Source organism: Leptonychotes weddellii, chromosome 6, assembly GCF_054177405.1.
Source record: "Leptonychotes weddellii isolate Sample4059 chromosome 6, ASM5417740v2, whole genome shotgun sequence".
Classification (NCBI taxonomy): Eukaryota; Metazoa; Chordata; class Mammalia; order Carnivora; family Phocidae; genus Leptonychotes; species Leptonychotes weddellii.
In genome coordinates, this window is record NC_138374.1 from 99,021,958 (window position 1) to 99,036,256 (window position 14,299).

General features: G+C 38.0%; 2 protein-coding genes across 8 annotated transcripts in view; both read right to left on the minus strand.

Annotated features, from left to right (window-relative positions):
- The window catches only part of SMG7 (SMG7 nonsense mediated mRNA decay factor), a 55,576-nt gene extending 54,401 nt beyond the window's left edge, over positions 1-1,175 (minus strand). Inside the window, exon 1 of one of the 7 annotated variants that reach the window (XM_081824730.1) lies at positions 916-1,175. In XM_081824730.1, coding sequence (XP_081680856.1) covers positions 916-1,031 — 116 coding nt within the window. In that variant the 5' untranslated portion in view covers positions 1,032-1,175. The remainder of the gene's footprint in view (positions 1-915) is intronic. The other 6 variants (XM_081824732.1, XM_081824726.1, XM_081824729.1 and 3 more) reach the window with 6 other exon arrangements.
- A 1,133-nt stretch (positions 1,176-2,308) lies between these two features.
- LOC102751186 (cytochrome c oxidase subunit 7C, mitochondrial) lies at positions 2,309-3,478 on the minus strand. The gene has a single exon (XM_006729158.3). The coding sequence runs from the start codon at positions 2,627-2,629 to the stop codon at positions 2,438-2,440; it is 192 nt and encodes a 63-aa protein (XP_006729221.1). The 5' UTR covers positions 2,630-3,478; the 3' UTR covers positions 2,309-2,437.
- Positions 3,479-14,299: the final 10,821 nt, after the last annotated feature.

Sequence of the window (14,299 nt, forward strand, 5' to 3'; positions counted from 1 at the left end):
TTTTTTTTTAAAGATTTTATTTATTTATTTGACAGAGAGAGACAGCGAGAGAGGGAACACAAGCAGGGGGAGTGGGAGAGGGAGAAGCAGGCTCTCCGCAGAGCAGGGGAGCCCGATGCGGGACTCGATCCCAGGACCCTGGGATCATGACCTGAGCCGAAGGCAGTCGCTTAACCGACTGAGCCACCCAGGCGCCCTGGTTCCATAGTTCTTAAGCATTGTACAGTAAAACAAGTCTTCTTGGCCTGGCTATAGATGTCATTGTCAAGGTATCAACTTCTAGGGGCAACTATCACTTCTAATTTAAAAGCCACATCTCTGAGATCAGATGCCCTCACACATTCTGTCATTATAACTGTTATTACAAACTGCTGTGACAACAGTTTCTAACTCACCATGTGGTTAGAGAGGGCTTCCCTAGCATGCAATCATATACTTTTTCTATAGGCATCTGGGAAGCTGGACTGTATCCATGCACACAGAGAGAACTAAGTAAGAGCTGATGCTCCCTGCATGCAAATGAACTGTTATATATGTAACCCAAAACACAGGAATTTTCATATTAAAGGACAATCTATAAAATGAATCACATGTCCCTACGCTAATCATGAATATTCAGAGACCTCATATTATATAAACATAAAAATGTCTTAGATTTATGTCAGTAAATATTTTAAAAATTTCCTTCAACTACAAGATATAAATGCTCATGACAAAGTAAACATATGCCAAAGTTCTCATGAAGCCACATAAGTAAAAAAACATCTTAGCATTCCCATCTCCCATCCTGGCCAATAGCAAACGCTTCACAAAGTCTCTAACTCTTCCATTAGTGCTCATAGAATATGCATACTTTAACATACATCTCTAAAAGGAATACAAACATGTAGAAATCCCTTGTAATTTTTATCCTACCTAATATTACTTGATTTCAGATGCTCCTCTGATTTCAAGTTTCCGGTCCTCATCTGGGACTTAAATGAAACGTTTTCTCCCACAATGACTATCTGCAAGAACATCCAATTTCTCATAAGGTAGAATGGTTTAAGACATTCTAGACAGAGGAGAGGAGGAAAATATGAGTTAACCCACAGTAACAGAGAACTCCTTTGAAAAAAATTAAATTATTTTCTCTTTATTTGAAATGATTTAATGTCAAAGGCAAATGAAAAATACTTTTTTCTTTCTGTATTAAGTTTCTTAGAATACACATTTTAAAATGCTGTTTTGTATATTTCTAACATTCTAGTTTTAGATCAAAATATTATCTAATTACCCTCTCTCTCTGAAAGCTGACTGATCTCTATAAGGCAAACAAATACCAGTTACCCAGCAGGGTTCTTGTAGTTCCAAGGTGAGAGTGCCCTGTAGAACACAGGAGCAGATGGTTGGTCCAAACTAGACTGTTATCAACAGAAAAACATGTAAAGCAGTTAAACCACAATTAGAGGTGGTATGAATGATGTTTAAATTCTAAGATCAGCTAAAAATGTCAGGTTTTTAGATCTTTATTCACTCACTGAATGATTTAGTAATGTCTATGTGTGAGATACTGTGTGAAGGACTGGGTATACAATGATGAACAAAACAAATATGGTCCCTGCCATGGATTTAAAATCTAATGGGGACACAGATCCACAAGGAAGGAGGAGGCAATTAAGGGTAGTGGTTAAAAGCATGGGTGTATGTGTCACACTGTCTGCATTTAATGGCATGCTGGGAGTAAGTCTAGCCACAGAAAAACAGCAAAATTTCTTAGGGAAATCAATTTAACTCAAAGATTTGAACAAAGTCAAGTTAATATTATTGGCTGCTGCTAATTGCTTACAATTACAATTACTATGTGGTAGAGTATGTGCTAAATGTTCTATATGCATGATCTCAAACAATGGGAGTATAATGTAATAGTTAAGCGTCTTGTATTCAGACTGCATTCAAACCAAGTTCTGCCAACAACTAGATGTGTAACCTTAGGAAAATCACTTCTCTATGCCCCAGTTTTGTTAGAAGTAAGAAGGAGATAAATAAATGTACCTACCTCATTGAGATGTTTTGAGGATTAAATGAGGTAATAGAAATAAAGCACTTAGGACTGTTCCTCAGTAAGCCCTCAAAAAATATTAGCTATTTTGTCATTGTTATCATTATAGTTATTACTCCTCCCAACAATCCTAAGATGTAAGTGCTATTATTATTCTCTTCCTATAAATTAGGAAACTGAAGCTAAGAACTCACACTAATCAATTCTAGAATAAAAGACAAAGTTATAATATTTAACAATAAAACACCAGTCTTTTTTTTTAAGGAGTCATGCCATAAGTTTATTTACAAACATATTGAGTATGTTGAAAACAAGAGTTTGATCCATTTTTGAAAGAGACTGCACCTCTTAAAATGTTCCTTTTCACATCTGTTTGATGAATTAATTAAAACATCCTTATTTCTTAAGCAGCTGATGTCTTACTATAAAAAAAGGTGCAGCAAATCCAGATCCCAAGTACAAAGTCATCATAAGTAGTAATTGCCACTTGTTTTCCACTGAAAATGGCAAATTCTTCCCTGGGCCTTCCTCATAGTGGCTCCTACGGACCACAGAGGTTGTGAACCTCCGGATGCTCTGTCCCAACATGGCCTAAAACACCAGTCTTAAGAGAAATTTCAAACATGCAGGAGGTCCATGTGGACTTTGTTCCCTTACTTCGAAAGCATGTATTCAATCTCCAGTGACCTTAGTTGTACATTAGTGGAAGACTGAGAAAATACCACATAAAACCCAAGCTCCTTAGCATTGCATGTGAAATCCCACAGCTCCCCACTTTATACTTCATGACCTAATAAAACTAAATTACTTTTAGTTCTTAGCTATTTTGTTCCTCACTATCTTTATTCATGCTCTTGCACTCAACCTGGAATGCCCTCCTTCTTCCCTCCTTGTCTGGTTAACCCCTTCTCTCATTTAAAACTCAGGAATTTCTATATGAGGGCTTTGGCTTGGCCAAGCACTCCCAGTGCATCTTAACGCCATCTCAGCACTCAGCACTATGATGAAGTTATTTCCTCCACTAGAGACTGTCCTGTGCAACTTTGTATATCCGGTGTCTAACTAGTTTATGCCTGCCAGACTAAAGTATATCAAGTAAATTTCTGTTAATTTGGACTACACAGTCTCTCAAAAGGCCAAGACACTAAAAATTCAGTTTCTCAAAACTGAGAATAGCCTCCAAAGTCTTCCAGGAAAACAATTTCAAAGGTTTTTTTAATCTGATAACCAGGAATAACATACTTCCTTCTAAGTTCAGAAAATCTACCATTTCATACAGTCAGTTCAGAGAAGTCCATGATCATTTACTTGGCTATCCGAAATTCAGATTGTTTTCTGCACATTGGGATCTATATAGTACTTACAATACACTACAGATTTCTACAGAAATACAAAATCTGAGGGGCGCCTAGGTGGCTCAGTTGGTTAAGCATCTGACTTTTGATTTCGGCTCAGGTCATGATCTCAGTGTCCTGAGATCAAGTCCAGAGTCAGGCTCTGTGCTCAGCAGGGAGTTTGCTTGTCCCTCTGCCCCTCCCCTTGCTCGTGCATATGTGTGCTCTCTCTCAAATAAATCTTTTTTTTTTTTTATTTATTTCAGAGAGAGAGAATGAGAGACAGAGAGCACAAGAGGGAAGAGGGCAGAGGGAGAAGTAGACCCCCTGCTGAGCAGGGAGCCCGATGTGGGACTCGATCCCGGGACTCCAGGATCATGACCTGAGCCGAAGGCAGTCGCTTAACCAACTGAGCCACCCAGGCGCCCCTAAATAAATAAAATCTTAAAAAAGAAAAAGAAATATAAAATTTGAAACCTCAACAGAATATGGATAAATACAATAACCCAAGTGAGTTAAACAAGAAATTTAGATTAAGGCTAACTGAATTTAAATTAAAAAAAGAAAAGAAATTTAGATTAAACCAACAATTGGAAGGCTATTTCCCCCCCCATCTCAATTTTTACATTAGATGAGGTATGCCAAAACAATAGTTTTCGACTCTACTGAACCCAGTGCCTTTGGAGAAAAAAAAATGCATTCTATGTAACAACTCTGTACCTTCTGGAAATAAAATACAAGATAATATTATACTATTTATTTAACACAGTAAAAATGAAAACTAAATGCCTTTTAGGTTAAAAAAAGGGAAAAATAAAGGAAAACAATTTTTTTAAAAGATTTATTTATTTGAGAGAAAGAGCATGAGTGGGAGGGGGATAGGAAGAGGGAGACAGAACCTCAAGCAGACTCAGCACTGAGCGTAGAGGCAGACGCAGGACTTCACCTCACAACACTGAGATCACAATCTGAGCTGAAACTGAGAGGAGGACACTCAATGGACTATGACACCCAGGTGCCCAAAAGAAAAGCAATTTTTAATAAAATTAGCATCTGAATATATAAATGATCAGGTAAGACTACCTTTGAAGACATAATAAAGTAAATGCTTGCACGTACTTATAACAGTAAGAGAAGGTTAACAGAATTCCAAAGACCGAAAAATGAAAGCCAAAATATGAGTAGACACTAGAATTAAAATAAATATTAATATAATAACAGACCAGATGCATTGGAAATGGCAATAAGAGAAAAAAAATGACGTAAGGGCAACAGACAAGACAAAGTACAGAGGAGATTTGAAGAAAACAAGTATGTGACTATATGCTTTGATAGATGACATGGAACAAAAATTAGATTTTAAAAAAAGAGCAAACGGGAGCCTGGGTGGCTCAGTCGCTGACAGTCTGCCTTTGGCTCGGGTCATGATCCTGGGGTCCTGGGATCCAGTCCCACATCAGGCTCCCTGCTCAGCAGGGACCCTGCTTCTCCCTCTGCCTGCCACTTCCCCCTGCTGTGCTCTCTCCCTCTCTCTGACAAATAAATAAAATTAAAAAAAAAAAAAGAATCTATAAATTATTATAGTACATATAGTACTCTCTACTTCTGGGTGGTCTCTGAAATTAAAAAATAAAAGATATACAAACGTCAAATCTGATTTTCCTACCAAAATAACGTTATTTAGCCCACACTTCCAGAGGTCAGTTTTACCTAGTCATGTTCCTTCTTTATTATTTTCCTATCTGACTGAAGAAAGGGGTGGTATATTAAAATCAAGTAATTTAATTGGATACAGATCACGGAGGGCATACGGAAGATTGTTATATTAATGGCCCCCAATGAATCACACACCACCTGGCATCTGCACCCTATTAATTCCCTTCACATACTGACCCCTAGGCTGGCCATGTGACTTATTTTGGCCAATCGGACTTCACCAAATGTGACAGAAACAGGCTTGATAAGCACTTGTGCATTTGAGCCTGGCCTTTTGCTAACACCATCATCATGTTATGAAGCCAAGGACAACAGACCACTTGGGAAAAGGAGACCCAGTTTTCCCACCTATCACATTTATCTCAGTTGAGGGTCCAGACATTTGAGTGAGGTTGTCTTGGACCATTCCGGTCAGGTTGACCCACTGGCTGACTGAGTTATCCAACTTGACCTAGATGGTCTGAAACATGGGAAACCTTTGGAGATTTTGAGCAAAGAGGTGACATGATCTAATCTAGATTTTAACAGGTTCAACCTAGCTGCTCTATTGAGAATTAACTGGCTTGGTCCAGTAGGCAGCAGTAAAGATGGCTGTCATCAGACTCTAACCAACAACATTTGTTGCATGAAGGAAAAAAAAAAAGAGAGAAAGAGAGGGAAAATAAAAAATGATTCCTGGCCAGCTAGAACAGTGGATTTGCCATTTACTAATAAAAGGAGGATGATACAAGTAGGTACATGGAGAAGAGTCCATTTTGGGACAACAGTGCTTGGCACATAGTATTATATAAGCTCTTGTTATTGTTTTTGATAACGATGGTAATTTTGAGACGATTATTATATATCCAAGGGAATGAACTGATAGGTAGTTAAGAGTCTGGGGTTTCAAGGAAAGGTTTGGACTACAGATATTCATTTGGGAGTCATCAGCATACACGCATACCTTGTTTTTGGGGTTTTTTTTTAAGATTTTATTTATTTTTCAACAGAGAGAGAGAAAGACAGCGAGAGATGGAACACAAGCAGGGGGAGTGGGAGAGGGAGAAGCAGGCTTCCCGCTGAGCAGGGAGTCCGATGTGGGACTCGATCCCAGGACTCTGGGATCATGACCTGAGCTGAAGGCAGATGCTTAACGACTGAGCCACCCAGGCACCCAAGGCATACCTTGTTTTTATTGTGCTTCACAGATACTGCGTTTTTTACAATAGAAGGTCTGTGGCAACCCTGTGTCCAGCAAGTCTGTTGTCACCGTTTCTCCAACAGCATTTGCTCACTTCATGTCTCTGTGTCACATTTTGGTTAATTCTCACAATATTTCAAACTTTTTCATAATATTATTATTATACTTGTTATGATGTTCTGTGATCAGTTATCTTGGATGTTATTGCAATTATTCTGGTGGCACCACAAACCATTCCCATATAAGACAGCAAACTTAATCAACAAATGTGTGTGTTCTGACTGCTCCACCAACTGGCCACTCCCCCATCTCTCTCCCTCTCCTTGGGTCTCCCTATTCCCTGAGACACAGTATTGAAATTAGGCCAGTTAATAACTCTACAATGGCCTCTAAGTGTTCAAGTGAAAAGAGTAGCATGTCTTTAAATTAAATTAAAGGCTAGAAATGATTAAGCTTAGTGAGGAAGGCAGAATGAAAGCCTAGATAGGCCAAAAAGCAAGGCGTCTTGCACAAAACAGCCAACCTGTACACTCAAAGAAAAAAGTTCTTTGAAGGAAATGAAAAGTGCTGCTCCAGTGAACACACAAATGATAAAGCAAAAGAGACTTACTGCTGATGTGGAGAAAGTCTGAGCGGTCTAAATATATCAGGCCAGCCACAAACTTCCCCAAGCCAAACCTTAACCCGGAGCAAGGCCTTAACTCTCTTCAATTCTATGCAGGCTGAGAGAGGTGAGGAAGCTGAGGAAGAAAATCTGAAAGGTAGCAGAGGCTGGTTCATGAGGTTTAAGAAAAGAAGCCATCTCCATAAAATAGAAGTATAAGGTGAAGCAGCAGATGCTGATATAGAAGCTGCACTCACTTATCCAGAAGATCTAGCTAAGATAATTCATGAAGGTGGCTAAACAACAGACTTTCCATGTAGACAAAACAGCCTTATATTGGAAGAAAATGCCATCTAGGACTTTCATAGCTAGAGAGGAGAAGTTAATGTGTGGCTTCAAATCTTCAAAGTACAGGCTGACTCTCTTATAAAGGGACAATGCAACTTGTAACTTTAAGTTGAAGCCAATGCTCACTTCCCATTCCAAAAACCCTAGGGCCCTTAAGAACTACGCTAAATCTACTCTGCCTGTGCGCTCTATGAATGGAACATCAAAGCCTGGATACATCACATCTGTTTACAACATGGTTTACTGATATTTTAAACCCACTGTTGAGACGTACTGCTCAGAAAGAAAGATTCCTCTCAAAATATTACTGCTCGTTGATAAAACACCTGGTCACCCAAGAACTCTGATGGAGATGGACAAGATTAATGTTGTTTTCATGCCTGTTGACACAACATCTTTTCTGTGGCCCATGGATCAAAGAATAATTTCAATTAAAAAATACATTTCAGAGGCACCTGGGTGGCTCAGTCAGTTAAGTGTCTGCCTTTACTCAGGTCATGATCCCAGGGTCCTGGGATCAAGCCCCACATCGGGCTCCCTGCTCCTCGGGGAGCCTGCTTCTCCCTCTCCCTCTGCTGCTCCCCCTGCTTGTGCTCTCCCACACTCTCTGTCAAAGAAATAAATAAAATCTTAAAAAATATATATTTCATAATAAGGCTATAACTGCCATTGATAGTGAGTCCTCTGATGGGAATCACTATCTGGACAAAGTCAACTGAAAACCTTCTGGAAAGGACTCCCAGTCCTAGATGCCATTAAGGAAGTTGAGATTCATCTGAAGAGGTCAAAATATCAACATTAACAGCAATTTGGAAGAAGCTGATTCCAACCCTCATGGATGACTTTGAGGAGCTCAAGACTTCAGTGGAGGAAGTAACTGTAGATGTGGTGGAAATAGAACGAGAATTAGAAGTGGAGCCTGAAGATGTGAGTGAATCGCTATAATGCACTGATAAAGCTTGAACAGATGTGGAGTTGGTTCTTACAGATAGATGAGCAAAGAAAGTAGTTTCATGAGATGGACCCTATTGGTGAAGATGCTGCGAAGACTGCTGAAATGACAACAAATGATTTGGAATATTACATACACTTAGCTGATAAAGCAATGGCAGAGTTTGAGAGGACGGATTCCCAATTTTGGAAGAAGTTCTACTGTAGATAAAATGCCATCAAACAGCATTGCATGCCACAGAGAAATCATTTGGAAAGGAAGAGTCAGTTGAGGTGGTAAACTTCACTGCCTCATTTTTTAAAAACTGCCAACCCCAACCTTCAGCAACCACCACCCTGATCAGTCAGCAGCCACCAACATCAAGGGAGGATACTCTACTAGCAAAACAATCACGACTCACTGAAAGCTCAGATGATGGTTAGTATTTTTCAGCAACAAAGTGTTTTTTAATTAAGGTGTACACACTGGTTTTTTAGACATAATGCTATTGCACACTTAATAAACTATAGCATAGTGTATGTATAACTTTTATATGCACTGGGAAACCAAAAAATTCATTTGACTTGCTTTATTGCAATATTCACTTTATTGTGGTGGTCTGGAACTGAACCCACAGTATCTCTGAGGTATGCCTGAGAAGCCAAAGCCGAGAAGGGAACAGAACAGTAAATAGACTGAGAACTAAAAGCCAGAGAGTTAGGAGGAAAATTTGTTTGTATGTTTGTTTAAGATTTTAAGTAATCTCTATACCCAAAGTGAGACTCAAACTTACAATGCTGAGATCAAGAGTCATATGCTCTACAGACTGAGTCAGCCAGGTGCCCCAGAAGGAAAATTTGTTGAATGTGGTGTCCTAGAAGCCAAATGAAGAAAGAGCTTCAAGAAGGGGACAGAATCAATAAGTGCCGCTGATGCATCAAGTAAAATGAGGCCTGAGAACTGACTATTCGACTTAGTAATGTGGAAGCCACTGAGGATCTTGTTAAGAACAATTTTGGTGGAGAAGTGGAGGCGTAAGCCTATGGTTTGACTTCAACAGAAAACAGGAAAGGAACTGAAACTAAAACCGAGTTTAGGCATCTTTATCAAGGAAAGAGAGGCAGTAGCTGGAGGGAGCTATGAGGGTCAAAAGAGTTTTTAAGATGGGATACATAAAATGTTTTTTATGGGATGGAATGGGATAAACATGGGAAAAACTCAAGGAAGAAAAGCAAAAGGATGAAAACAGTCTCATGAATGCCATAAGGGGCTTGTTTAAATACTGCACCTTTAAAAGGAAAAAAAGTCCTTGAGTGAAAGAATAAAATTTAAAGTGAATATATGGAGAAGAAAAATAAACTATTAATTATTGGGGACCCACAAAATGACAAGTGACTCACATAAACCATTCTCAATTTAATCTTCATAGCAGTCTGTGATAACTACTATATAACTACTATTTTTCCTTCCCCCCTTTTTTTTTCTCTTAAGAGTGTGAGCATGACGTGGAGGGGCGGGGAATAGGAGGGGATGGGCAGAGGGAGAGAGAATCTTAAGCGGGCTCCACGCCCAGCACAGAGCCCAAGGCAGGGATGGATCTCATGACCCTGAGATCATGACCTGAGCCCAAATCAAGAGTCAGATGCTTAACTGACTGAGCCACCCAGGCGCCCCTATTTTTCCAATTTATAAATGAGGCTCAGAGACTGTAGGGAACTTGCCCAAGATCACAAAGATAGTAAGTATGTGCTAGGACTGGGATTCAAATCCAGGTATATCAGAATTCCAGATCCTAACCTTCTATTCATTATTCCATGATTCATGACAGACTTCAATTTTCAACAGTTCACATATTGAAAGCTAAATTATGAATATTTTATTGCTTATGATTTATTCTGAGTTTGCCTTTTTAACAAGGTAAGACCCACCAGATCTTTTCCCTTATAAAAAACTCTTCTCCAGGAAATGTTCCTGGTTTTACCGCTAGTACAGGTTCTGTCCCAAGAGGTCTCTCTAGCTGTTCTTTCCACTCTCTTCCTCATCACAGTGCAAACCAAAAATCCCAATTTTAGAAAATGCTGATTAATAAGACAACTTCCAGATAACACAGGTTTACTGTATTTTCTTGCATGAATTATACAGGAGAAATAAATGCACACAGACTTCAGTGGCAACAGAATGTTCCTCAGAGTGACTCTAAGTCATCACTGCGAGTAATACTCCCTATGGCTTTAAGGACCCAAGTTACTCAGAACAAGTTCCTGAATATATGATTGAAAAAAAAGGGAAACAGACATCTTCATGGACAAATCTTCTCTACGTCAGATATAACATAGAGCAAGATCAAACAAATTTTATTATACTCTCCCATCCTGTTCCTCTAAAATGTAAAAAGCAAAGATATGGCCTGACCTGTTATTCCAACATTACCCAAAATCCAGTTCTTAAGTTCTTTGCTAACAAGAAAAAAATATATACCTTCCTTGGATGCTAAATGTTTAGTAACCTTTATAACTCTGTATCATATTAACAAAATCAAATTACCAGTTGACTGGGCAACAGATCCCAAGAAATTAAGAGTTCATATCAAATCTGGCTCATATCAATTACATAAAAAGCATGTGAAGAAATGACAGAATACCTTTCAAATTTGATGAAAGTTATAAACCCACAGATGTAAGAAGCTCAACAAACCCTGAGCATTTAAACACAAAAGAAAACCATACAAAGGCACTGTAATCAAATGGTTGAAATTCAATGATAAAGAGAAAATTTTCAGAGCAGGCAGAGAAAAAAGACACATTATATAAGGAGGAATAAAGATAAGACTAAAGCCCAAATTCTCAGAAAAAATGTAAGCCAGAAGATAATGAAATAGTATCTTCAAAATACTGGGAGGGGGCAAGGGAGGAGCAGAAGCCCTATCAAACCTATAATTATATATCCAGCAAAAATATCCTTTAAAACTGAAGGTGAAATAAGGACATTTTCAGAAACACAGAAGCTGAGGAAACCTGATGCCAGCAGATCAATACCATAAGGAATATTTAAAAAAAAAAGGAAGTTCTTGAGGCTGGAAAAAAAGATACCACACAGAGGGGCGCCTGGGTGGCTCAGATGGTTAAGCGTCTGCCTTCGGCTCAGGTCATGATCCCAGGGTTCTGGGATCAAGTCCCACATCGGGCTCCCTGCTAGGCGGGGAGCCTGCTTCTCCCTCTGCCTCTGCCTCTCTCTCTCTCTGACTTTCATGAATAAATAAATAAAACATTTAAAAAAAAAAAAAAGATACCACACAGAAACCTATAACTACACAAAGAGATAAGGAATGCCAGAAATGAGAAATATGTAAGTAAATATAATTTTTTTCTCCTTGGTTTTAAATTTCTTTAAAAGTTAACTTTTAAACAAAAATAACACATAGTCTAGGGTTTAAAACAAAGGAAAAAAAAAAAGGAGGGAGTGCCCAGCTGGCCCACTTGGAAGAGCATGCAACTCTTGATATCTGGGTCATGAGTTGAAGCCCCATGCTGGGTAAATAGAAATTACTAAAAATAAATAAATAAATAAATGACTTTAAAACAAAATAAAAAAGGGGGCACCTGGGTGGCTCAGTAGTTTAAGCGTCTGACTCTTGACTTCGGCTCAGGTCATGATCTCAGGGTTGTGAGACTGAGGCCTGTGTCGGACTCTGCACTGGGCATGAAGCCTGCTTAAGATTCTCTCTCTCTCCCTCTCTCTCTCTGTCCCTTCCCCCCTCCCTCTAAAAACAAACAAACCAACAAAATAAAAAAAAAGAAAATACAGAAATGTTTGACAATAATAGTACAAACAAAAGGAGAGGGAGATGGATTATATTGCTTAAGATTTTATATTATAGTTAAAGTGGTATAATATAAAAATGCATATTGTAAACCCCAGAGCAACCAAAAAGGGGGAGGATACCTAATAAACCAACAGAGGAGATAAAATAAAAACAGAGAAAAGAAAAATAGATAAATCTACAATTATTTGAAGATTTCAAAACTCCTCTCTCAATAACTGACAGAAAACTAGTCAGAAAAGTAGGCAGAAAACTAGTAAAATTAGACCAATACTATTAACCAAACATCTAATGAGCATTTCTAAAACATTTTACCCAACAGAAGAATACACATATTTTTCAAGTACACATCCATTCAGCAAGATAGATCATATGCGAAGCACAAAATAAATCTCCAGAAATTTAAAAGAATTAAAATCACAGAACTACCAATCAATACAGAAAGAGAGCTGGAAAATTCCTCACCTATTTGGAAATGAAATAATACGTTTCTTAATAATCATGGGGCAAAAGAAGAAATCACAAAGGAAATGGGAAAATATTTTAAATTGAATGAAAATGGAAACAATGTGTAGGATGCTATCAAGGCAGCGCTCAGAGAGCTCTTTAAGCTTTAAATGCTTATATGAAAATAAAAAAGGTCTAAAGGCGTTAATCTAAGCATCTATCTTAGGCTATTAAAGAGTATATTAAACCAAAATTAAGTAGAAGAAAATAATGAAAAGCAGAAAACAAAAAACAGAAAACAAATAAAAGCTAACTTTAAAAAGATCAATATAATTCTCCCCAAACTGATCTATAGTTAGAATACAATTCCAATCAAAACCCTAGCAGGCTGTTTTTGGTAGAAACTGACAGGTTGGCTTTAAAATTTATCTGGAAATGGAAGAACCTAGAATAACCAAAACAATGTTCAAAAAGAATAAATTTGGGAGGACTTACACTACCAGATTTCAAAATCTACTTTAGTGTGGTGATAATCAAAACAGTATAGTATTGGTATAGAATAGATATATAGATCAATGGAACAGAACAGAGTACAGAAACGGACTCATCTACTCATGTATATAAGTACATGCATATGAATGTGTCTGTGTACATAGTCAAATGATGTTTAACAAAAGTGTCAAGGCAATGTAATAGGGAAAAAATGTTTTCAATGGTAGTGCTGGAATAACTGGAGATAAAAATTTAAAAACTGGAAAAAATTAACCTTAAATGATACATCACAGCACACACAAAAATTAATTCAAAATGGATCACAGACCTAAATCTATAAAATTTCTAGGAGAAAATCTTCACTGTCCCAGAGCAAATAAAGAATTCCATAAAGGCAAGATTCAATAAAAGGAAAAGTAAACTGATGATAAATTCGATTCATTAAAATTTAAAACTCCTGCTCCTCAAAATAATTAAGAAAGTGAAAAAGCAAGCCACACTGGGATATATGTGTGTGTATACAAAACAAAGGAATTACACTGAAAAAATATGAAGAGAACTCAATAATAAAGCAATCCAATTTTAAAAATGGGCTAGGGGCGCCTGGGTGGCTCAGTTGGTTAAGCGTCTGCCTTCGGCTCAGGTCATGATCCCTGAGTCCTGGGATCAAGCCCCGCGTCGGGCTCTCTGCTTGGCGGAGAGCCTGCTTCTTCTTCTCCCTGTGCCTGCCTCTCTGCCTACTTGTGCTCTCTCTCTGTCAAATAAATAAATAAAATATTTTAAAAAATAAAAAATGAAAATGGGCTAATGATTTAAACACTATAAAAGAAGATACACAAATGGCCCATAAGCACATGAAAAGAAGCTCAACATCTTCAGTCATCTGGGAAATGTAAATCTACAATAAAATACCAATTCATACTCACTGGAATGGTGAAAATCAAAAGACTACCAATACCAAGTGTTGTAGGTGAGGCTGTGGAAAAACTAGACTCTTCTACACTGCTGTGAAGTATAAAATGTTGTCACTGCTTTGGAAAACAAGTTTGGTAATTTCTTGTAAAGTTACACATGCCCTTAGTATATGACCTAACAATTCAGTTCCTACAGATTTACCAAAAGAAATGCAAACATGTCCACAAAAGACTCACAGAATGTTCCTAGAAGCTTTATTCACAATAGCAAAAAATAAGAACCCAAAGGTTCATCAAAAGGTGAAGGGATAAACAAACCAGCATAGTCACACAATGGAATGCTACTCAGCAGCAAAGAGAACAAACTATTGATGCATGCAACAAAGCGGACTGATCTCAAAAATACTATGTCTAGCAAAAGATTCCAGACACAAAAGAATACTGTATTATTCCATTTTTGAAGTTCTAGAAC

What these genes read in the sequence shown, in the direction of transcription:
- LOC102751186 (XM_006729158.3), bottom strand. Translation starts at nt 2,629, where the DNA reads ATGTTGGGACAGAGCATCCGGAGGTTCACAACCTCTGTGGTCCGTAGG.